This window comes from Schistocerca nitens, chromosome 5 (assembly GCF_023898315.1).
Source record: "Schistocerca nitens isolate TAMUIC-IGC-003100 chromosome 5, iqSchNite1.1, whole genome shotgun sequence".
Classification (NCBI taxonomy): Eukaryota; Metazoa; Arthropoda; class Insecta; order Orthoptera; family Acrididae; genus Schistocerca; species Schistocerca nitens.
In genome coordinates, this window is record NC_064618.1 from 863,746,156 (window position 1) to 863,772,900 (window position 26,745).

General features: G+C 44.6%; 1 protein-coding gene across 1 annotated transcript in view; it reads right to left on the reverse strand.

Annotated features, from left to right (window-relative positions):
- Positions 1-26,745, reverse strand: part of LOC126260768 (probable cytochrome P450 4aa1) — a 255,821-nt gene that overhangs the window by 160,253 nt on the left and 68,823 nt on the right. Inside the window, exon 3 of the mRNA XM_049958107.1 lies at positions 5,363-5,519. Coding sequence (XP_049814064.1) covers positions 5,363-5,519 — 157 coding nt within the window. The remainder of the gene's footprint in view (positions 1-5,362; positions 5,520-26,745) is intronic.

The following is a 26,745-nucleotide window of genomic DNA, read 5'->3' on the forward strand; positions in this document are numbered from 1 at the left end:
GCGATTTGCAGCTGTCTGAGGGAGGCAAGATAGAACGTAGTTTAACAAACAGCTAACAGATGGCAGCAACAGTCGTAAACAATTGATAGGCGAAGTAAAAGGATCTGAGTCCGATAATCCATTAAAGCGTCGACAGAACAGCTTCACTGGGAATATAGTGCACTTAATGAATTCAACTGCGTTTACAAGTGGAAACTGCAATAAATGTGGCGTGAATATGCGGCTAGACTAGCCTGTCTGTGCAGTCAGTCGGTCGTCATCAAGAGAGTTTGTTGCCTAGCGTGACAAATCACTGCAGTGGGCCCTCCTGGTATTGCTTCGTGAAGCGCACTCAGAAGTTGTGATATCACAGTAGAAATCCCGGAAAAGTCCCGGGTTTCGGCATTAATTTCAATTTCGTGATGTCAATGGTAGATGGTGATTCCATTAAAACACTCTATGGTTACAGAACTTATATTCCAAGGAGTTTACAATAAGACAGTCAAATGGTATAATCTCTGCATCAAAGCAAAGATATAAATGTCTTTGTCCATACCAGACCGCTGTATCTAGTCACAGTCGGTTGGTTTCTGTACATCGTGAAGATTGTCGTGCAAGTCTGGTACCATTTTAGTTGCAACATGTGCTACACTTCATCACCTTGAAATCAGACACGTACGAGAAACTCAAAATAGGGATCCGGTGCATCTCTGGAAGAGGCAAGCTATTTCTGCTACTGCTATAGCAACACGTTCTCACCGAAGCTTCTGTGGTAAGCAACTGACTCTCATTTTAGTCTGTGTTGCTCATTAACTGTTTGCTTATTTCCTTCCGAATTGCCCTCTCTCGATACGTCTAGTAATTTTCCCTCGGAGCTGGAACGAGCTCCCACCAGCGTTTTCTTGTGTGGTTTATATATTCTTTTCCCGTGGATAGCTCCCTTGTGCCAGTAGTATTACAGAATTGCGAATTCATGGCCGTTCCCGCATTGTGAGAGCTCCCTCGACAGTACGCATATGTCAGAGGTCAATATACGGGTTCTGGATTCAATCGCAGCAATTCTGTTGGTCTGTAGCCTTTCTCGCAGTCCCGAAGAGATCAATACAAGCCACTATTGAAATACATGCTGTAAGCTGCAAGCTACGATGCTGAATGCTTAAGAAGACCATAATCTGTCTGTAGAATTCCAGGAAGGAGTGACAGAGTGGCAGGTAGTCATGCTATGATCGATAGGCATCAACCATCCCGTTGCCATTTCACTTAAAGTTGTGTTGCTTAACAATCGTACCCCAACTTTTTTATTTATTAATCTTCTCACGAGTGGTGACGGAGCAACACCATATGTCTCCCCAGAGCTGAAAAATATACTAGTCCAAGAGGGTTTACAGCCTCATATCGTGAATCTCAAATTGCTGCAACAACGAGCTATGCCACTAGTCCCGAATAATGCAACTCTTTGGGGAACGTGATGATTATATCAACCTCTCTCTCAAATTTGTGTAATTTCAGCTCTATCTGTTACAAGTGTGATGCCTGAATTTTCTCTTTTTTTGTGTATTGAAGGGCGAACTGCTGTAATTGTTAAAAGCCATTTAAAAGCCAAGATCGCATAAAAAATTCCTTTATTTAACACAACCGGTTTCAACGGTCTTTGCTGTCAACATCAGGTCTTTAACATCTTTTTGTTATAAAACATGTTCATTTTACGCTGAATCTCAGGCACAAGAGTTTTGTACACTGACGTCTTGTGCGTAAGGTTCAGCAACAACAAAAAGGTGTTAAATGCCAGAAGATGACAGCAAATACCGTTGAAACCGGTTGTCTTAAATGAAGGATTTTTTTGCGATCTTGGCTTTTGAATTGTTTTTAAAAATGTGTGATGCCATCGAGCTCCAGATCGAAGCTCAAGAATCATCTTCTCCTAATCTGTAGAAGTGCCGTTAGTTTTGCGTGAAATTTTGGTGTCGTGTATCACCAGCCCTCATCGAGGGCTGTCACCCTAAAGTTCTTGCTAATGACAGATTTCTCATAACCTGTACGATGGAGTCGCCGGACTTTGTCAATTGTTACGAGGTGCAGTTATAATGAAGCGAATGTCGGATTAAGGAACGGTTGCGGCTTACACTCGTCTTATCCTTGGTACTGTTTGCCGTTTTGAAGGTGGACAGACATTCAAAATGACAGGACTGTTTCGTCTGGAAACGGTACAATGTATTACCTACTCATTTTCATCTCACAGCGAAGGCGCAGATTACATCTCAACAGTGTAAATTTTTAGTATCTCCATTCACAGGTTCTACAGATTTCCCGTTGAAATGAAGTTTGTATGTCAGAGTATAAAATTATAGGTTATTACGAACTGTTGTTCAACTGCCAAACAGCTCTTTTCCCTTTGTTCTCAACAGCGTCCTCAAGCTGTGTCAGTCTCACCACAAGTGCTTGACAACCGTGTTGCAAGACGTGCGTGTTGCTAAGCTGCACACCAGTGGTCGCACAACACGGATTGAGATGAAACTCAGCTTTTAGCAGTCACCATCATTTGGCCTTATAAACCTGTGCACCGGCTGGAACGAAAAGAGCTGTTTACTGCGCTTTAGGAGAGCTTACATCTCTCTAACTGTCCGCAAGCACCGTGCATGCAATTAACTGCGGGAATTATTTTAGGGGCATTATGATTGTTATTTTATCAAACGTAAACTTTTCCATTATACCATAAATTGAGGATTAACAGTTATTCAAAAACTGACCGCTGATATTCTGTATTGTGGAAACTCAATGTGACACGCAACAGACCGAGACTAATGCCTCCGTTATTGTTGTCCGCAGTTTACAATTTCACACATGAAACATTCAGCTGCCTTTCCTAAATAAGAGGAAAAACAATACACAAATTGCACTAGTTGCAGAGCTTTGTAGATACTTAATGTAGATAGTTGAGTGCAACAAGTGAAATAATGAAACTTTTCAGTTTTATGCAGTGTAAACACAATATTCCGCGTGGAAAATGCAACAGTGATATGAATAATATTAATAGGGGGCAACTGGGTAGAAAAAGCGGTGAAAGTGGGCGCCAAGCAGGCTCTCTGTCTGAGATCTTCGTAGTCTTTCCTTTTACATCCACCACTCTCTGCAAGCCACCACTTAGTGTGTTACGCAACTTGTGGCGCACTTTTTGTCTTTGCGGTGTTACGTCAGTGGGGCACACTCATTTTTATATGCTGTGGTCGAACTGTTGAGAGCCTGTAGTTACAATCCGAGTTAAGATCTTTACGTGTATGACTCTCACAAACGAAAGTAAATTACAGTTTTTCCATCGCAATGGCTCTGCGTTTCACGCAGTACCACCATGCTTTCTCTGCTCTACGTAATCACTGTAACCTATTTTAAGATGCTTCAGAATTACCCTACGCCCCAAAGTATGATGCTCTTCAATGTTAAGATGAAATAAAGAGAAAACAGGTCATTCAAGAGTGTCGCCATCACCGGTGTTACAAAAAGGTACGACCAAACTTTCAGGAAATATTCCTCACACACAAATAAAGAAAAGATGTTATGTGGACATGTGTCCAGAAACGCTTAATTTTCATGTTAGAGCTCATTTTAGTTTCGTCGTTTGAACTGTAATTCCTCGATTCACCGCCAGTTGGCCGAATTGAAGGAAGGTAATATTGACTTCGGTGCTTGTGTTGACATGCGACTCATCACTCTACACTACTAGCATCAAGCACATCAGTACGTAGCATCAACAGGTTAGTGTTCATCACGAGCGTGGTTTTGCAGTCAGTGCAATGTTTACAAATGCGGAGTTGGCAGATGCCCATTTGATGTATGGTTCAAATGGCTCTGAGCACTATGGGACTTAACTTCTAAGGTCATCAGTCCCCTAGAACTTAGAACTACTTAAACCTAACTAACCTAAGGACATCACACACATCCATGCCCGAGGCAGGATTCGAACCTGCGACCGTAGCGGTCGCGCGGTTCCAGACTGTAACGCCTTTAACCGCTTGGCCACCACGGCCGGCTTTGATGTATGGATTAGCACGGGGCAATAGCCGTGGCGCGGTACGTTTGTATCGGGACAGATTTCCAGAACGAAGGTGTCCCGACAGGAAGACGTTCGAAGCAATTGATCGGCGTCTTAGGGAGCACGGAACATTCCAGCCTATGACTCGCGACTGGGGAAGACCTAGAACGACGAGGAGACCTGCAATGGACGAGGCAATTCTTCGTGCAGTTGACGATAATCCTAATGTCAGCGTCAGAAAAGTTGCTGCTCTACAAGGTAACGTTGACCACGTCACTGTATGGAGAGTGCTACGGGAGAACCAGTTGTTTCCGTACCATGTACAGCGTGTGCAGCTACTATCAGCAGCTGATTGGCCTCCACGGATACACTTCTGCGAATGGTTCACCCAACAATGTGCCAATCCTCATTTCAGTTCAAATGTTCTATTTACGGATGAGGCTTCATTCCAACGTGATGAAATTGTAAATTTTCACAATCAACAAGCGTGGGCTGACGAGAATCCGCACGCAATTGTGCAACCACGTCATCAACACAGATTTTCTGTGAACGTTTGGGCAGGCATTGTTGTCTCGATTGGGCCCCATGTTCTTCCACCTACGCCCAATGGAGCACGTTATCATGATTTCATACGGGATACTCTACCTCTGCTGCTAGAACACGTGCCTTTACAAGTGCGACACAACATGTGGTTCATGCACGATGGAGCTCCTGCACATTTCAGTCGAAGTGTTCGTACGCTTCTCAACAACAGATTCGGTGACCGATGGATTGGTAGAGGCGGACCAATTCCATGGCCTCCACGCTCTCCTGACCTCAACCCTCTTGACTTTCATTTATGGAGGCATTTGAAAGCTCTTGTCTACGCAACCCCGGTACCAAATGTAGAGGCTCTTCGTGCTCGTATTGTGGACGGCTGTGATACAATACGCCATTCTCCAGGGCTGCATCAGCGCATCCGGGATTCCATGCGACGGAGGGTGGATGCACGTATCCTCGTTAACGGAGGACATTTTGAACATTTCCTGTAACAAAGTTTTTGAAGTCACGCTGGTACGTTCTGTTGCTGTGTGTTTCCATTCGATTATTAATGTGATTTGAAGAGAAGTAATAGAATGAGCTCTAACATGGAGAGTAGCGTTTCCGGACACATGTCCGCATAACATATTTTCTTTCGTTGTGTGTGAGGAATGTTTCCTGAAAGTTCGGCCGTACCTTTTTGTAACAGCCTGCATAATCCAGCAGGAAAGATGAGTGCTGGAGGTTCCATAAGGAGATGACGGGAAGAATTCTGAGGGGAAAGAGTTGGTTGAGGAGGACGACGGCGAGTGAGCTGGTGAGGGCGCGGCGGCTGACCTTCGTGCTGGGTGAGGAGCAGCGCGTTGCCCAGGAAGGGCAGCGCGGGCGGCCCCGGCAGGCGGGCGGCGATCCAGACGAGGCGCGCCCACGTGGACAGCCAGGCGACGGCCGCCAGCAGCGCCAGGCACAGCGCCGCGTCCCACGCCACGGCCACCTGCCGGCACATGCTCTGGTTAGGCCGCTGGCGAGTCAGGCGTGACGTGTCGAAGGCGACAGGGACCGTCTATCGACTTTGTGGGCGTTAGAATATACACATTGAAATCAACACTGCGTTTAAATCTAACAGCCTGAACCATAGGCCAGATCCTTAGCTTGTATTGAAATATGAAAATGAGAAGTAAAGTAAAGTAACCCACCAATGAAAGAACGTAAAAAAATGAGACCTCTATGCAATATATATGTGCAGTTCATGGTTTGAAATCGATTTTGGTATAACTAAAGTCATCAGAGCAAAGTTATTTCAAATAACAAATTTTATGCCATTGCACGACTGGCATTATTCTACTCGAGATAATAATTTCGTTAAGTAAACATCCATTTCCAACATATTTGTAGCACGAACCACTCTTACAAAATAATTTACAAACCCCTTACTGTGTCAAACTTTCGACATACAAATCGTAACTCTGAACATTATCTAACAAAAACCATTTTGGAATCATTATACCGGGTGATCAAAAAGTCAGTATAAATTTGAAAACTGAATAAATCACGGAACAATGTAGATAGAGAGGTACAAATTGACACACATGCTTGGAATGACATGAGGTTTTATTAGAACCAAAAAAATACAAAAGTTCAAAAAATGTCCGACAGATGGCGCTTCATCTGATCAGAATAGCAATAATTAGCGTAACAAAGTAAGACAAAGCAAAGATGATGTTCTTTACAGGAAATGCTCAATATGTCCACTATCATTCCTCAACAATAGCTGTAGTCGAGGAATAATGTTGTAAACAGCACTGTAAAGCATGTCCGGAGTTATGGTGAGGCATTGGCGTCGGATGTAGTCTTTCAGCATCCCTGGAGATGTCGGTCGATCACGACACACTTGCGACTTCAGGTAACCCCAAAGCCAATAATCGCACGGACTGAGGTCTGGGGACCTGGGAGGCCGAGCATGAGGAAAGTGGCGGCTGAGCACACGATCATCACCAAACGACGCGCGCAAGAGATCTTTCACGCGTCTAGCAATATGGGGTGCTTCTAATAAAACCCCGTGCCATTCCAAGCATGTGTGTCAATTTTTACCTCTCTATCTACATTATTCCGTGGTTTATTAAGTTTTCAAATTTATACTGACTTTTTGATCACCCGGTATATCTTCTCTCATTTACGTGCTGAAGTTGCTTAGGGTAATTGCGCACCGGGCGCGACTCCTACCTTAAAGCCGTCCGCACACATCTGCTTCCTCCGAGCACCCAGCTGCGACTCCCGAGTTTTTTTTCCGCGCACGTCCGGCTCTCTTAACCATCAAAGATCCTCCTACTCAAAGATATTATACTTATTCCACCTTCCGGTTGGCAACTACCGACTTTATTTTCTGAATCTACCCTGATCAGATCTAAGCGCGTACCTTTCAAGACGTTAAACTGCTGCGGTAGCCTTTCTTGCAGACGAATTACAGTAGCAGCCGATTATATTTTTTCATGATGTCAAAATGATTCATGTGATTCAGATGTCAAGAGAGGAGACGTTAACGCCAAAGAATAATTCATCAAGAGAGGAGACGTTAACGCCAAAGAATAATTCAACAAATACCTCCAGTATATCCTATTATAATGGGGGTCACGAACGATGCCGATCGACTTCAGGCTTGTTCTGCGCGCGTACGTCACGCATTCTCAGACAGCCCATGAGCGCTTAAAGAGTTCTTCTGCGAATGCCGTGGCAAATGCGAGCATTGAATGTAATCATAGCGACTTGTTTACTGAGTTTCTATTCCATTTGTTGCGATTCGTCATCGCTTTGGTGGTGGTAAATGATAAATTCTACATAAGCGAGCGACAGACATTATTTGGGGGATATTTGCGTTCTTCAAGCGCAAGTAAGGCGCATGCGCGTGCCGCAACTGTCGCTTGGAATCGGCAATAATGCAATCCCCTCGATATGCGCGAACCGCCACCGTTCGTCGATCGGACTGTAGTTATACATATCATTAGAGAACTGCATCAGTGTGTCTGTATCTGTCCTAGTAGTTTATTAGTAAGGATTACTGAATCTGACCTTCAAACACACTTTTGAGATTTTCAGTGTCACCAGAGAGAAAGACAGGAGCCGCCCTGTCAGACATCAGGGAAGTCATTAGCCCCATCATATTGCTAAAGTTCTCGTTTCAGTTCTGTGTAGATGATGGGTACAGCATTTTTGCTGAAAATGATAATGATATTGGTATTTTCTAAAATACCATTATCAAATGACTGTACTGAGCTGACAATATTCGCAAGTGCTTCTTCATATCAGTAAAATGCACAGTTTTGTTGACATTAGTCATGTCACTCTTACTTTCAACGTATCTTAAAATTTGCACACTACTTTCATTGCAGAGGCCAAATGATGATGAATACTGAATTGAAGAACTCTATACATGTCGATTTTCGACATATTAAACTATATGGAATAAAACAGCAAGCATTGTCAAAAGATCTGGTCCCTCTCGTAACTCGTTCAGGGGGCGGGTTGATCTTTTAGCTGGTTTCTGCTTCTTTACTGCCCGATGCGGGAGGTAAAACATGGTGTCACTCGGGCCTTCGGGAGCAGCGCTTTCGACATTGAAATATAACACAGCATAAGACAGTGGTGTAGGTCCTTTAAGCAGTCTCGAGTTTTATAGACAGGTTTTTTTATCATTAATGGTGGGTGGGACATGGACTTCATCAGTTTCCCTTCTACTCATATTTCCCATGACGTGCGTAAAGAGATCACCTCGCTGTGTCTGTACTAATTTTCAGTGGGGACTGCGTCATTAAAGTTCAAAATGCGTTGAATATTAGCTCATTCTCTCGCCCGTACCATAATCAGGTGCAGTAACTGATTATGGCAATCGGCATTTTCTGCTCAGACACCGTAAGGCGATTTGCAGTTGTCTGAGGGAGGCAAGATAGAACGTAGTTTAACAAACAGCTGACAGATGGCAGCAACAGTCGTAAACAATTGATAGGCGAAGTAAAAGGATCTGAGTCCGATAATCCATTAAAGCGTCGACAGAACAGCTTCACTGGGAATATAGTGCACTTAATGAATTCAACTGCGTTTACAAGTGGAAACTGCAATAAATGTGGCGCGAATATGCGGCTAGACTAGCCTGTCTGTGCAGTCAGTCGGTCGTCATCAAGAGAGTTTGTTGCCTAGCGTGACAAATCACTGCAGTGGGCCCTCCTGGTATTGCTTCGTGAAGTGCACTCAGAAGTTGTGATATCACAGTAGAAATCCCGGAAAAGTCCCGGGTTTCGGCTACTCCCTTCAACGTCAAAGAGTAGCACGTTACGCTTCGTGTGTCAGGGCAGCCTACTTTGCTGACATATGTCGTCATTAGTCTTGCCCTAAGCTTTTAGGATTGTGATGATTATTGTTAACAAAACTTTACATTTGCATTTTACTGATATAAAGAACAACATGCAAATGCTTTCACAGCTCAATAGAGTCACTTGAAACTGGTATTTGAGAAAAAACCTCTTTGGCCACTTATTTTCAGCAGCCGTGAAGTACCCACCACGTAGACAGAAACGAAATGAGAAGTTACTTCAGCATCATGATGCGACTAATGACTTCCCTGATGTCTCACAGCAGGTAAGTCAGGCTGGCTCCTGTCTTTCTCTCTGGTGAGATCGAAAATATGAAAAGTGTGTCTGGAGGTCATACTCATTAATTACCTGTAGGTGGTGCTGAATAAAAGTTTCGTTCTTGGCTGGGGTTAACTGATACCGGTGAATTTCATTTGGTTCCATAAAAATTTGAGTATCACGCTTTTGCGCGACTGTTTCCTTGTGGATTTAAGAACTGTGTTCCTGTTTTGATGTTGTGGCGAGTATTTGCCGGAGATGCTGAAAGCGAGTCTCTTAGCAGCGGGCACACGTCAGTACAATGGTCGAATCTCGGGACCTTTGCTAAGAGTATTCAGATAGTTAAGTGCTTTTAATTTATGACTTTGGAGCCGTGAGAAGTTTAACCGCGTCTCGTGGTTCGAATCTAGACTGGCCACCCTTAATTACAGTGATTTTACATTTATACCAGTAAGCAAATTAATATAGGTCCACCGGCAAACGTATCCGATTAAATCCTGACGGAGAAGTACGTCGCGTAATTCGCCTCGCGCTCTACGCATTCCAGAGAGAGCGTCGATTCTGGCCGCAGAGTGTGATACTGAACTGCGAGCTTCGAAAGCTCCGAGGAGTGGACGAGAGGAACGGTCGAGTTTTACCGGCGGTGTTCGATTCTGCAGAAAGGGAAGGCAAAGAATGTGGCTACGTGACAAACGTCTGAGGTTTGACCCGACGTCAGTACAGGGACTTTTTACGACACTTACCGGTTGTTTTTCCTCTGCCAATGATTTGCTAATGTGAGAAACGTCAGGCTATAGCATGGTATGGAGTCGTCGTTAAATTGGATAACTTATTTCAAGGTCCTCCCCATGAACCATGGACCTTGCCGTTGGTGGGGAGGCTTGCGTGCCTCAGCGATACAGATAGCCGTACCGTAGGTACAACCACAACGGAGGGGTATCTGTTGAGAGGCCAGACAAACGTGTGGTTCCTGAAGAGGGGCAGCAGCCTTTTCAGTAGTTGCAAGGGCAACAGTCTGGATGATTGACTGATCTGGCCTTGTAACAATAACCAAAACGGCCTTGCTGTGCTGGTACTGCGAACGGCTGAAAGCAAGGGGAAATTACGGCCGTAATTTTTCCCGAGGGCATGCAGCTTTACTGTATGATTAAATGATGATGGCGTCCTCTTGGGTAAAATATTCCGGAGGTAAAATAGTCCCCCATTCGGATCTCCGGGCGGGGACTACTGAAGAGGATGTCGTTATCAGGAGAAAGAAAACTGGCGTTCTACGGATCGGAGCGTGGAATGTCAGGTCCCTTAATCGGGCAGGTAGGTTAGAAAATTTGAAAAGGGAAATGGATAGGTTAAAGTTAGATATAGTGGGAATTAGTGAAGTTCGGTGGCAGGAGGAACAAGACTTCTGGTCAGGTGACTACAGGGTTATAAACACAAAGTCAAATAGGGGTAATGCAGGAGTAGGTTTAATAATGAATAGGAAAATAGGAACGCGGGTAAGCTACTACAAACAGCTTAGTGAACGCATTATTGTGGCCAAGATAGACACAAAGCCCACACCTACTACAGTAGTACAAGTTTATATGCCAACTAGCTCTGCAGATGACGAAGATATTGAAGAAATGTATGATGAAATAAAAGAAATTATTCAGATAGTGAAGGGAGACGAAAATTTAATATTCATGGGTGACTGGAATTCGGTAGTAGGAAAAGGGAGAGAAGGAAACGTAGTAGGTGAATATGGATTGGGGCTAAGAAATGAAAGAGGAAGCCGCATGGTAGAATTTTGCACAGAGCACAACTTAATCATAGCTAACACCTGGTTTAAGAATCATGATAGAAGGTTGTATACATGGAAGAACCCTGGAGATACTAAAAGGTATCATATAGATTATATAATGGTAAGACAGAGATTTATGAACCAGGTTTTAAATTGTAAGACATTTCCAGGGGCAGATGTGGACTCTGACCACAATCTATTGGTTATGACCTGTAGATTAAAACTGAAGAAACTGCAAAAAGGTGGGAATTTAAGGAGATGGGACCCGGATAAACTGAAAGAACCAGAGGTTGTACATAGTTTCAGGGAGAGCATAAGGGAACAATTGACAGGAATGGGGGAAAGATATACAGTAGAAGAAGAATGGGTAGCTTTGAGGGATGAAGTAGTGAAGGCAGCAGAGGATCAAGTAGGTAAAAAGATGAGGGCTAGTAGAAATCCTTGGGTAACAGAAGAAATATTGAATTTAATTGATGAAAGGAGAAAATATAAAAATGCAGTAAATGAAGCAGGCAAAAAGGAATACAAACGTCTCAAAAATGAGATCGACAGGAAGTGCAAAATGGCTAAGCAGGGATGGCTAGAGGACAAATGTAAGGCTGTAGAGGCTTATCTCACTAGGGGTAAGATAGATACTGCCTACAGGAAAATTAAAGAGACCTTTGGAGATAAGAGAACCACTTGTATGAACATCAAGAGCTCAGATGGAAACCCAGTTCTAAGCAAAGAAGGGAAAGCAGAAAGGTGGAAGGAGTATATAGAGGGTCTATACAAGGGCGATGTACTTGAGGACAATATTATGGAAATGGAAGAGGATGTAGATGAAGATGAAATGGGAGATAAGATACTGCGTGAAGAGTTTTACCGAGCACTGAAAGACCTGAGTCGAAACAAGGCCCCCGGAGTAGACAACATTCTATTGGAACTACTGACGGCCTTGGGAGAGCCAGTCCTGACAAAACTCTACCATCTGGTGAGCAAGATGTATCAAAGAGGCGAAATACCCTGAGATTTCAAGAAGAATATAATAATTCCAATCCCAAAGAAAGCAGGTGTTGACAGATGTGAGAATTACGGAACAATCAGTTTAATAAGCCACAGCTGCAAAATACTAACACGAATTCTTTACAGACGAATGGAAAAACTAGTAGAAGCGGATCTCGGGGAAGATCAGTTTGGATTCCGTAGAAATGTAGGAACACGTGAGGCAATACTGACCTTACGACTTATCTTAGAAGAAAGATTAAGGAAAGGCAAACCTACGTTTCTAGCATTTGTAGACTTAGAGAAAGCTTTTGACAATGTTGACTGGAATACTCTCTTTCAAATTCTAAAGGTGGCAGGGGTAAAATACAGGGAGCGAGAGGCTATTTACAATTTGTACAGAAACCAGATGGCAGTTATAAGAGTCGAGGGACATGAAAGGGAAGCAGTGGTTGGGAATGGAGTAAGACAGGGTTGTAGCCTCTCCCCAATGTTATTCAATCTGTATATTGAGCAAGCAGTAAAGGAAACAAAAGAAAAATTCGGAGTAGGTATTAAAATCCATGGAGAAGAAATAAAAACTTTGAGGTTCGCCGATGACATTGTAATTCTGTCAGAGACAGCAAAGGACTTGGAAGAGCAGTTGAACGGAATGGATGTTGTCTTGAAGGGAGGATATAAGATGAACATCAACAAAAGCAGAACGAGGATAATGGAATGTAGTCGAATTAAGTCGTGTGATGTTGAGGGTATTAGATTAGGAAATGAGACACTTAAAGTAGTAAAGGAGTTTTGCTATTTGGGGAGCAAAATAACTGATGATGGTCGAAGTAGAGAGGATATAAAATGTAGACTGGCAATGGCAAGGAAAGCGTTTGTGAAGAAGAGAAATTTGTTAACATCGAGTATAGATTTAAGTGTCAGGAAGTCTTTTCTGAAAGTATTTGTATCGAGTGTAGCCATGTATGGAAGTGAAACATGGACGATAAATAGTTTGGACAAGAAGAGAATAGAAGCTTTCGAAATGTGGTGCTACAGAAGAATGCTGAAGATTAGATGGGTAGATCACATAACTAATGAGGAGGTACTGAATAGGATTGGGGAGAAGAGGAGTTTGTGGCACAACTTGACCAGAAGAAGGGATCGGTTGGTAGGACATGTTCTGAGGCATCAAGGGATCAGCAATTTAGTATTGGAGGGCAGCGTGGAGGGTAAAAATCGTAGGGGGAGACCAAGAGATGCATACACTAAGCAGATTCAGAAGGATGTAGGTTGCAGTAGGTACTGGGAGATAAAGAAGCTTGCACAGGATAGAGTAGCATGGAGAGCTGCATCAAACCAGTGTCAGGACTGAAGACAACAACAACAACATTTCAAGGTCGCAAGGCAACTGGGGCTTACCAGAGGCAACAGGACCGTGGCTAGTGCTAGAACCAACGTTCAAGATGTGTGGACAGTTTTACCCCTATAAGCCAAAACACAGATCAGATGTACACTAGCTGTATGAAAAAGACAGCCAAAATTTTTTCCCTTTATGTTCATGATGATCATTTAAGAGTCACTGCAAGTTTAATTTCTGCAGAGTATTTTCTTTCATTATAAGTGGCGAGAGCCAATACATGTTTCTTGCTACTTAGAGAACCACTTATTTAATTGTTCTTACTTTATTTTTCCTGCTTTTCGTGTTGAAAATGACAATACTACTGTTACTTTAAATTCAGTTGCGACCTTCAACTCACACCATTATCTTCTAACATTTTCAACATCTTAGAAAACAAAACCTGCTGATATTATTTCAAGCGCAAAATCAATTTTACATATAATTCACTATTACAAATTTGGTTTTTAAACCCCTGCAATCAAATTATAGCAGCAAATTTGAAAAAGTTTTCTTCTTTGCGCTTCTGACTTATTTGAATAAATGGGCGCTCGGCAGGCCAACTGCTCCTGCTAGTAATGCAGACAAATAACAGACCCCATTCAGTGACGTCCCACGGGCTGTGGGGGGCACGTGCGGTGCTCGTCATTACCAAAGGAGACGAGGAACGCGCTAGAGAACAAACTGCGCGGGACAGGTCTGCGTGTAGCTGGCGCTGCGACAGCTCGCGTAACTGGTGCAGTAACGTCGGCTACGGAATGGGCTGTCCCATGTTCTGGGCGTATCCAGTGCTCCCAAACAAATGCGTTGTGTATTCAACCAGTGTACGCTGTGGCCTAGTGGGTCGTGACGTCCTGGTTCTCCTGACGCCGCGTGATCCACCCCGGTCGATGCTGCATTCCCTCTCCAATGCGCGTAGGGACCCGACTGACGGCAAGACCGGATATGCCATCGTCGCCGAGCACAAGCGGGCTCCATTTTCTTGAGAACAGCTGCTCCATTTCTCGTGGGCGGCTCTCAATAAACGGCTCCTCTTGGTCCTGGCTGACATTCTCTGAACATCGTAGCTGTCTAACCGACACCACAGTCGCTGTACAGCCAGCAGTTTCGCTGGTGCAACCATCCAGGCTGAATCTACGCCGTTGCCGGCAGTGCCATGACGACGGCGACAACAACCGCCAGGAAGTTTCAAAATCAGCGCACGCTCCGCTGCAGAGTGAAAATTTCATTCTGGGAACTGCACCTCAGTTCAAACATGACGCCAACGTGTTGACTTAGCTGTCCCTCGGGAGACCATAATGTCTCCCAAAGGTCCGCACTGCGAACAAGACTGAAGCGCAATTAACTACAGACAAACTGTGTTCTTCGATAGTCTCCTGGCATATCAAGAAAGTTTTATATTTCAACGCATTCACGATAAGAACAGATGACTCTTTAAGGAAGTCGTATAAATCGTTCTGACGGCGCACACTACTAACTGCAAAGATCGGCACTTAGAAACATTGCCTTTACCAATCTCCTCCATCAGTGACCCAAAGAAAAACCCCAAAACCAAGAAATAATTCTTGTAGAGTAATGAATTTCGGGAATACGTCTAGATAACGTATTTAAGTGACTGACGTTGTGGTATCACAGGTTAACGCAAGCCCGAGAAAAGCCATTCGAAAATAAAATGCTGGTAGATTTTAACCGGTGTAAGCACCATACTGTAGAATGCAAGCACGCAGACTGCATGCGTCGTGTCATACAGGTGCTGGATGTCGGTTTGTGGGCTGGAATTCCCTGCCCGTTGCACTTGGTCCGTTAAAACTGGTTGCGAGTGACGCTGGAGTTGTGGTCTAGTGATGCCCCATACGCGCTCGAGTGGGGACAGATCAGGTGGTCGAGAAGGCCAACGTAAAAAGTCGACGTTCTGTAGAACATGGTCGGTTCCAACAGCGGTATGTGAGCGAGTGTTAAACTTTTGGAAAACAGGCCCTGGAATGCTGCTCATGAAAGGCAGCACAACAGGTGAAACCAGCAGATTTTTGGTCCGGCCGTTATATGAAGTCGCACTCCAGACCATAACTCCTGGTGTAGGTCCAGCGTGTCCAGCATGCAGACTCGTTGGTTGCAGCCACTCACCTGGCCTCTTTCTAACCAACACACGGCCGTCACTGGCACCGAGGCAGGACAAGATTTCATTAGAAAAAACAACAAACCTGCACACCGCCCTCCAATGAGCTTTCACTTGACACCATTGAAGTAGGAATAGGCGGTGGTTCGGGGTCAGTGGAATGCATACTGCAGGGTGTCTGGCTCGGAGCTGTTCTTGATGTAATCCATTTGAAATAGATCGTTACGTCAGTGTGGTGTCAACTGCTGCTCGAACTGATGCAGCATACCAGAGTCTTTGTGGACTTAAAACAGTTCTTGACCAACGTCAACACACCATGTCCAATCTCGAAGGTAACTTAACCCTCACGATCGTTACAGCGCGTATTTAAAGCGAACCTGATTTGCAACATCATAGTGGCGCTACGAGCGCGAAATTTGGATATAAATCATCTTTCAGATGTAGAAACACGTCTACTTGCTGTCGCTTATCTTGCACAGCTACTCTCTTATTTTAGTCAAAGAGTGGTGTTCCACGTCACTTCTTTATGGGGTGTTACGTATTGGTTTTACCAAGAGTGTACTGCACGCGGCACACACGTCGAATACTTCGAAGTTCTCGTTTCAAGTTTTTGGTAAGATCTGGTATTGATATTCATTGTTGGTGAATACAAAACAGTCGAAACAACCTTATTAACAGGTTATACTCGTAGTATGCCCAGATGAAAGTCTTTTACTGATGTTATCAGACTCTTATTTTTCATTGAAATGATTTATCTTGTTCACGACATTCGACTACTATTTTCTTGTCATCTCGCTGAGATCGCGTGTTGAGCCGATGGTTCGCGTCTTTCCAAGTCGGTACATGGACGTCACAACTCGACGCCTTCACCAGGTGTTCCCTGAGAGTATTTTCGTGTTAGTCAGGATGCAGCTAGCGCGGCAACAGCTTATCACGTTATCGGTACACCACAACACATTTGCCACAAATGAAGGTAACTAACACAATCGGTTACATTATATGTTTATTCTATTTTCAAGTCTATGCGCTCTACATTGTTAGATCTTTGCGCAGACACATTTTCTTATTTTGTGTTTCGGCGAGGGTGTAATGGAGTAGTGTGTGTGCACCTGAAAACATATCATGAAACCGATTGCGTAAATGTAGGCATTTATATTGTAGTGTAGGTAGCAGTTTATTGATGATGTATTATAATGCATCAGAGTGCACTGATATGACGATCGTAAAGTTTAAGGTGAAGTTTGCCAAAAGGAGGAGTGTGAAATGTATTGATAAGTACAGACCAAGACTTCAGTTTAGCACTCTCCACTATATTGTAAGAATCGCGGACAATACACAAACGGATTTTTCCAGACACATTTAGGAAGCTGATTTTTCAGGCTTAAAAAAGCTGCATGTGATCACAAGCTACTGCAGGCATCTGCAGCGTGTATCAGACAGCAGCTACCTTTTGATACGAACTGTCTCCATCTTGAGGAACTGGTAGGTCTAAACCACTATTGACCTGTTCTCTCTGAAACCACTCTGAAATTTTCTAATTTCTTGGAGTTCCTATGTATCAATAATCTATATAAGAAACTGTTTACCGTCCTTATAAACGCATTAATGAGGTGAATTTGTCAGTTGGTAATTTCCAAGGTTTGATCGTTGGCTGTCTTAAGCACCTCATGGGGCAACTGGACCTTCCGGAAACTGGTTTCTTGCGTAAAGAAATGATCTTAGCAAAGAGATAGACCTTCGGAATACTTGTTTCTTGCGTAATTTTAAGTTCTTATTCATCACTTTCTAACAGCGTAAGCCCTCTCACTTCGCGGTCACTCACAATCTAGAGCTAAAACCCCTGGAGCTTTTGTGGAAGTTCTCTGGGACTTAAACGATTCACAGGTTTTCATTCCGATAACGTCGACTTCCCTGGCCGTCATTGCCTAGCGAGTAGAGCAGTAGAGTCCGTCCCTGCAGGTCCTGGTTGATTCCAGGATAGTGCAAGGGACTTTTCCTCATTCCAGTCTCTCCAGGACGGCTCTGGGCCCAACTTGCTGCCTAACGAATACTGGAGATCTTTCTGAGGGTAAAACGGGTCCGCTGCGAAAGGCTTCCCACCCTCCCCCTCCTAGGGCCACGGCGAAGAAAGGCTGCACTCGGCCTGCAACCAGGCCAATAGCCCGGACAAGGACTGTGCGACACAAGGAAAAAAAAAAAACTCGATTTCTGTTTCACATTGCCGTTCCATTTGGCATTTTCCGTATTTCTCTTAACTGCTAGGCAAAACCTAGGGACGAGACAGATAAAATAACATACGGTATTAACTACACAGTGCAAATGAATCAAGCTGAGGCAGCAGGATCCAGAGATCTTCCAGCAGTGCACAGAGAGTTGGACGGACCATGGCGTTAAGCTCAGCGTGACTATTGCGCCGAATGGTGCTGGCCGCGACACTGCGCTCAACGAGCGGATACGGTACACTGTGGTGGTCTTCTCCAGTACAACACGGCTCGGTGATAACGTCTGAATGGCTTCACACGGGGAAGAACCGTCGGGAAACTGGAACAAGGACGAGGTGTGACGAGTGTAGCCCAGGAGTTTGGTGTTACTCACAGCACTTTTCACGTGCGTGGGGGGCTTTCCCAACCACAGGCACTGCTGCCTGAAGAAGGAGAGGAGATCGACCGTGTTCAACTACAGCAGCAAATCACCGCTATATTGTGAAATAGGGAAGAAGAGACCCGCGACAAAAAAAAGGGGGCATTTGCTTCCACTTTAAACGTGTGTCCCTGTAGAGCAGCCTCACACTCCACAGTGCCACAGCCAATGTTCCGTTGACACCAGCACAAGGTGGAACCGTTTGCGCCAGTGCCGAGACTGTAGAGACTGCACCGATGTGGAGTGGGGTCGCGCGCTCTTTCCGGAAAAGACCAGACTCAGTGTGGGTGGTGATTCCGGACGTACCCTCATACGGCGCGAAGTGGGACTTAACGCAGCCAGGATCATTAATGACCACGCCGAGTAAGCTTCCCCTGAGTACAGTACACACATAACTGCCAAGGATCACTCTGTAAGTGTTTCACAGTAAGGTAAGCCAAAACTAAATACTAACAACAGGGTTAGGTATAGGCCGAAAGCCTTAGGCTCGAGTTTCTTTCCGAGGCTTCTCCTTTTGATCTAGTTGCCATTTATCTTCCTAATTTCTCTTCATATACATTAACAAAATGATTTTTCTCTCTCCTCTCTTTGTATACTCAGATCAAGTTAATTTTTATAGTATTAGGAATCTGCTGTTAACATTCAAAACAAACAGTCAACAAGACTGAAACGGAAATGATCGTATGGCATTGTTGCCCAGGAGGCCCATTCGGGAGAGTTCGGCCGCGGTATTTCAAGTCCTTTTTAGTTGACACCACTTCGGCGACTTGTTAGTCAATGATGATGAAGGACACACAACACCCAGTCCTCTGCCGGGAATCGAACCCGGGCCCCCTGCGAGGTAGGCGGTAACGCTACCGCTATGCTACGGAGGCGGACAAAAGGCTGAAAATTGGCCTTCCTCCACCTGGCGGGACATGGGCAACGGCACATCGGCCGCCCGAACAAGTATACCTGTGAGTGTGTGTGTGTGTGTGTGTGTTTGGGTGACCGAAGTGACGGCTACTAGACCAATAGTGTAAAATACGACTCGCTATATTACGAGGGCTGTTCAATAAAGAATGATCTTTTTCTTTATTTTTTTTTTTTTTGACAACTTACCTTTACTCATACTCATAATTTTGATGGCCCTTCTCAAAGTAGTCTCCCATGAATGCGACGCACTTGTCCCAGCGTTTCTGCCAGTCTTCAAATGCATGCTGGAAACCATTTTTTGAGAGGTCCTTCAAAATCGCCTCCTCAACCTTCCCCACTGCTTTTGATGATTGATAATGCCTCCCACGAAGGCGTTTCTTCATGTTAGGGAATAGAAAAGAGTCAAATGGGGCTAAATCCGGACTATAGGGAGGGTGAGGGATGCACGTCACGTTGATTTTTGCAAGCTATTCAGCAACAACAATGGCAATATGCGGCTGCGCATTATCGTGGTACAGCATCCAGCCTGCTTCAAGGAATGTGGTCTTTTGCGCGTGATATGGACTTGCAATGTTTTCAGGACATCCCTGTAGTATTGTCCAGTTACTGATGGTTCAAATGGCTCTGAGCACTATGGGACTTAACAGCTATGGTCATCAGTCCCCTAGAACTTAGAACTACTTAAACCTAACTAAACTAAGGACATCGCAGAACACCCAGTCATCATGAGGCAGAGAAAATCCCTGACCCCGCCTTGAATCGAACCCGGGAACTCGGGCGCGGGAAGCGAGAATGCTACCACACGACCACGAGCTGCGGACGGTTACTATTGTGTGAGCAGATACAACATGCTGATAAACCACTCCATGAGTATCAAAGAATGAGATGACCATAACTTTCCCAGCAGAAGCAACCACTTTTGCTTTTTTTGGAGGTTGGTGATGAAAGAGATTTCCACACTGAGCTTTGCTGTTTGCTCTCAGGATCAAGTTTCATCAGCAGCGATTACTTTTGAAAGAAATTCCGGATCTTCCTCTAAAATCAACTTTAACTGAATGCAGGCCTGCACGTGAATGTCCTTTTGTTCGGGAATCAACAGTCTTGGAACCCATCGCGCACAAACACGTGTCATGTGTAATTTTTCTGTCACCAACGTGTGGGTGGCACCCAATGAAATGTTCAGTATTTCAAAAAGTGATCTTAAGGTAATCGTCGATCCTCTCTCACAATGACAGCAGCAGTGTTGATGTTTTCTTCCGTAAGAGCAGTAACTGGAGCACTGGGTCCACCTTCCTTTGAAATTGATTGTCTCCCCTCTTTAAACATTTTAAACCACCTACGAGCTGTGCTGTAGGGAAGAACAGACTCTCCATAGACCCTCTGCAACATTGTATAGGCCTTAGCTGAAGATTTGTTGAGACGAAAGCAGAATTTCAAAGTTGCGTATTGTTCCTCGCGCGTTGCCTCCACTGCACCGGTAGGCGATACTGAACATGTCTGACCTTGCCTCCCTCTCACAAGAGGGAACCAGGACACCCAACAATTAAACTACTAAGGCCATAAAAAATTATGATCATTCTTTATTGAACAGCCCTCCTATAACGGTAGCGGGCCAAATTGCGGGCAGGAGTGAGAAAAAGAAAGAAAACCGCTTCGCGCTTTGTGGCTCTTAATTTATGACACTATCGAAGTCGACAGCACAACACAGCTGCCACTGCTTGAAAACTTATCTCTGGTGTTCCTCGAGTAACAGGCAACAGATTACATAGTCTGTAAATTGTGAAACATTTGCAATGAGAAAGCGTCATCGTAGAAGTGACCCACAAATTTTTGAAGTTGAAAGGGGCCAAATTTTACTTTCTGTTCAACACTTTCCGCTGGGCTGACAAGCTACATACAAAGAGAAGCCGGTTCATCCTGCATTTGTATGGTATTTCAAAACTGAGAGTCCACTCACTGGTATGGGCTTTGTAGCTCTTTGTACCAGTTGCGCAAACATTACGCAAAGTCAACATTTTTCACTCTGCAACGCTAACTCTTCTTCGCTAAGAGACATTCGATATTCGTCACGCTATTCGCAGACGACTGCAACAGTAGAAATACACTTCACTGATATATTTACGTTTGTTAACTAACCCGACCAGCCGGCCGGTGTGGCGGTGCGGTTCTAGGCGCTTCAGTCTGGAGCCGCGTGACCGCTACGGTCGCAGGTTCGCGTCCTGCCTCGAGCATGGATGTGTGTGATGTCCTTACGTTAGTTAGGTTTAAGTAGTTCTAAGTTCTAGGGGACTGATGACCACAAATGTTAAGTCCCATAGTGCTCAGAGCCATTTGAACCATTTGAACCTATTCATCTTCCTTTAAGTTGTCACGACATATTACCCCATAATCCAGGTTTTCTTAATCATGAGTAACCCATAATTTCAACAAGATCATCTTAGCTAGATGGCCAAATCAACTCCATTATGGTTTCTTTAATAGTCGCAATTGAAGTCTCGAATTATATCATATCCATATCACTTCCGTTATTTTATTTAAACAACAGTTTGTTCGTTCTACAGTTACGTCTAACAAAAAGTGTAGCCGAAAACAAAATTGGTAAAGTAATAAAATTATAACGAATCAGTCTGTGTGTCTTCTGCATTGACGCTCCTTCAGAAATAGCTTGTCAGCTTTTTATTCCGCCTCTTATGCTTCAACTTCTTCATTCCGAGACGGTCACGGTGAGGTTCTGCCAACAGTGGAAGCTTGGCGCAGTTAGGATCCAGACTTTTCTTCCCCTAGAAGACGGTTAGCTAATTTCCAGCCAAGGTCGTTTCACTCGGCGTAGCAGGAGACTCGACACGCACAGCCAGCACCGGCCAGAGTGACGTCAAAGCAGAAAGGCAAACCGGCTCGGTTGTGCGAGTAGTGCAAACACAAACAACTGCTGTCGAGGTCTATATTTTTCCGCACTCAATGACGGTATTAATGAAAAAAATTAAGAAACGGAATATTCGCTGAAAGAGAGGAAGCAGCTGCCAGAATTTATTAAAAAAGAAATCTGGCTGTACTCTGGGACTGTTGATTATTTTAAAAATATCGGGAAGTCGATACATCGATATTTGATAAAAGAAACATCATTATTGGTCCCCGATACATGGAAAATAATTATCGTTATATCGACGGAAAAAATATCGACTTATCAGCCAAAAAAAGTATCGGCTGCACATTGTAAATATACTGCCAGTTTTAGAGCCGTATATTTGAGTGTTGATTTATTATTAGATATTCTGTACATCAATAAGCTAGCAGCCTGCGTGCCCCCTCAGAGTAAGAACTGAAAGGAGAACGATGCATGCTCACGTTTGGCGATAAGTGCTTGCTAACACTGGTAAAAGCAGGTCAGTGGTGCAATAAGAGGTGTCTGAGGGTCCTTCGTTCTGTTTCGTCACGTATCGGACTTGCTCGGAATACCTCATGTGGACTTCCCTGTTTTCTAATTTCTGCAAACGCCAGCGACCTAGCAGTTGTGTTGTCAGAGTTGCGTGGTGAAGTAAAACGTAGCGGCGAGTGCCGACTACGTCAGCATATCCCCTCACACATATCTGCTTACCGTAAAGACCAATCTTCTCGTTTAGGTTTTTGTTCGTGTATATCAGCAACTGTTTTTGAAGAATGCCGGTGTGAAGAAATAGCACAGTTGTTGCGCTAAAAATTGTTTTTCAACGCAACTGGTGTGCGGTTTTTTAAATGAACATGCCGCCATTTGACTGTATTGTTGTTTATTTAATTACGACCCAGGTTTCGGCCATCTATGCTATTTTCAAGCGATTGAGTTTATGTCATTAACATGTATTGCAGGACATCAACTCAAAGTTGGCTATAAATTTAGAAAAATATTCGCTCTCCACTAGATTCCAGATGTAACATTTATTATTATATTATTTATTTATCACATTTACTGGGGAACGAATATTTTTATTAATTTATGGCCAATTTCGAGTTTGATGTCCTGCAAAATATGTGAATGACATAAACACAATCACTTGAAAATGGCATAAAAGGCCGAAACATGGGTCGTAATTAAATAAACAACAATACAGTCAAATGGCGGTGTGTTGATTGTATAATTGTTGCTCAGCAACATCAAAACTGGTGTGCTATTTCTTCACATCGGATTTCTTGTTATTCCATTCACACCGCCACCCTCTCCAGTACAATCGATCTCTTCTCTGTGCCATCTATACTTGCGTCACACAGCCAAAGAGAAACACCGGACGTGATGAAAGGTGTAAAAATGGCAAGACTCCTTCACGCAGTGAAAGTAAAATTATGTTCTACTACAATTTCAAAAGAACAACTTCAAATATTTATCGAAAATTGTGAAAAAAATATAAAACAAAGAAATCGGCACTGGATATTTCCATTTCGATATCGATACATCGTTATATGGATGAAGGGAACGTCGATAGATGTCGATACCACTCGGAAAAATCGTCAATACATAGATATATCAATAGCCCTACTGTAGACCATGAGCTGCTCTTAAAAATATTTAATTGAAATTACAATGAAATAAATACCCCTATCTGCATAGAGGTGTTGATATAGGTCAACGGGGACAGTTGAAAATGTGTGCCCCGACCGGGACTCGAACCCGGGATATCCTTCATATCCAAGGGCTCACCGGCCATTTGACCATCTTCTTCTGTGCGGATGCACAAACAGTGCCCGAAGTCTTAGGGAATCGGCAAAAGGCCGCAAGTAATTAGTATAATGGGCAGGGGCACTATGAATATGGTGCGGGACAAAAAGTTGCGAATGTGGGTCTCGCGGGAGGCGTGCCAGAGATAAGTCCCTGCAGTCGCATTATCCTCTGTGTCCTCTGTGAGTCAGAGGGATAGAGCGTCTGCCATGTAAACAGGAGATCCTGGGTTCGAGTCCCGGTCGGGGCACGCATTTTCAACTATCCCCGTTGACTTATGCCAACGCCTGTAGGCAGAAAGGGGTATTCATTTCATTGTAATGTTATACTAACGAGATGCATGGTCACCGATGATATCTGATCTTTCGGACATGTCCGAAAGAACAGATACCATCTTCATACATATAAATATTTAATTGCCAGGTCGGTGTATAGCCCTTCATCAGCTGCACACACTGTTTGGTCAAAAGTAACCGGACACCCCCATGTTATGCGGAATCGACTACCGGATGACAGGACAGACTGACCCGCCCAATATAAAAGGAGACGGGGAGTACCTGCAGAACGTGTCGGTCGGGAGATCTCGACTGTGGACCACTCACTGGGTGGCGCCTGAGTAACAGATCCGTCAGGGACGTATCAGCCCTCCTAAAGCTGTCCGCAGCTAAAACAACACTAAGCAGATGTCATGTACTGACGTACGGGCACTGCCCATCACTGTGCAGGGTGGCTGTAAACAGTCGCGTGAAATCAGCAGAAGAAAGCACTGTCGAGCTGCAAAGCAGTCCAGCTGGGAAACTGACTGAGCGTTGGGAGTTAAAAATGAAGGGACTGCAGTGGTGGAGCAGTTGCTCATAATCGACACACGTCTGCGGCCAGTGCTGAAGTGGTGTAACCAGCGGCGCCACTGGATAACGGGTGACTGGAAAAGAAGCGACCTGGAGTCACGAATCGCGGTGTATCCGGTGGGAACCCAGTAGAAGGTTCAAATGGCTCTGAGCATTATGGGACTCAACTGCTGAGGTCATTAGTCCCCTAGAACTTAGAACTAGTTAAACCTAACTAACCTAAGGACATCACACACATCCAAGCCCGAGGCAGGATTCGAACCTGCGACCGTAGCGGTCTCGCGGTGCCAGACTGCAGCGCCAGAACCGCGCGGCCACTTCGGCCGGCCCCAGTAGAAGAGTTTGACTTTGTGAATTCCTGTAGAACGTTGCCTGTGACAGTGTCTAGTGCCAACAGTGGAGTACGGAGAAGATGGTGTCACGGTACGGAGGAGGTTTTCATGATTCGAGTGTGTTCCGCTTATTACACTTAAGAAAAGAGTTAATGCGGAAGTGTATGTACTCATTTTACAGCACTGTATACGAGGTACGTTGGAGGTACAGTTCCCAGACGAAGACTGTGACATCATAACAATGCACCCTGTTATAACGCAGCTTACGGATAATAACTTTCCTGAAATGGACACATTTGTTCAGAGCGCAGATCAGAACCCAACGGCATACCTTCGAGATGAATTAGAACTCAGATTTCGCTTCATACCCTAGCGACCAACGTTACTACCTTCTCTTGTCTCGGGTTTGTGGAACAATGGACTGCCATATCGTGCAGAGACATTCAGACAGCTCACTGAATGCAAGCCGTCAGAAAGACACACCGTATATTAATCTGCACTGATAGGTGTCGATGTAGATCTGTATGGTAGACAGTTTATCGTGTGTCCATGTTTAAGTTGTCAAACGCTACACGGCAAACTTCCTGGTCGTATTGGACTATATTGCCAGACGATATAACCAGGGAGCTGAACACGAGATAGCTCATGAGACGGGGTGGCCTCGAGCTTCACGGCCGCCGTCTGTCGGAAGCGAAATAACACACGCTCGCACACACACCACACACACACACACACGTGCGTGCGCCGGAGGCCGGCCGGTGCAGTGGTGGTCCCCTTGCTCCGAGTAGCGGCGCCTTGCGCAGGCCGCGGGCTGCGACCTAGTTGCGACGGGCCGCCCCTCACACCACCACGTGCTTCCCGCCGAACCACTCCGTTATGCAACCACCCAGAAGACGGCAAAAAGTAATCCACCCACCCACCTCAAATCAGACTTCTAGTGTCTCGTCATATCGCGTGATTCACTACTTAACTGGAACTCGAGTAACAGTACATCCGACACAGCGCTAAATACCAAAACACAAGTAAATTTGGAGTTATTAGTAATGTGAACTAAAAAAGAAATTAATGCCATTACGTACAATTGGCTGAGAATGTGACCGGAGGCCTGATGGAGAGGTGTTGTGGTAGGTACTTTTAACAGATGCCTGTGATTACTTGTAATCTAATGGAGGATACGAACACTTTCGAGGGTGCTCCTGACTTCGATATTGAGCGCCTGACATAAACGACTAACTGCACAATTCACCCAAAATCTATAGAATTAAACATATCCCTTTCGCCTTGGTCATAGTATCATATCTCGGAACTCGGCCCAAGGCGCGAAATTCTCGTAACGTGTCTTAGACAGCATCTCGCATGTTGTCAACAGACTTTATATGCGGTGTCCCGAGGGGCCAAACCAGCTGGCTCATATCTGATGAGCATCCTCCAGACCATACTGACTCAGTACAGGATCAGTGTCGTGGTACTGTAGGTATAAGTCGCTTGCGAGACACTGTCAGCGAATAAGCGGATAGTATTGCTTGGACACGAGATCCCTATATTCTTCACTGGTAAGAGACTGTGGCAGATCTGTCAGGGTCCCTCTTTTGCCTCTTATAAACATCCCACACACGACGATGCCTCCACCACATGTCTCGTAACGACGTCCTCCTGGCAAATTGCTGCATCGTCACTTTTGATTTTCCAAGTAACTGAATCCTATCAACGTGTATTGAAACATAAACCTCTCAGTGCAGACGACCTTTAACGAAGTTTAGCGCTATGTTAAGGAAGCAAAGGCTGTGTTATACCAGTGCAAGTATACCCGTTAAAGTAGAGAGCTAACTACAAGACTGAGGCGTGCAGTTAACACACTAGAGGATGTTGTAATCAACATGTTATTGCCCACTCTTGCGTCATCAGTTTTTCCAGAAGCGAG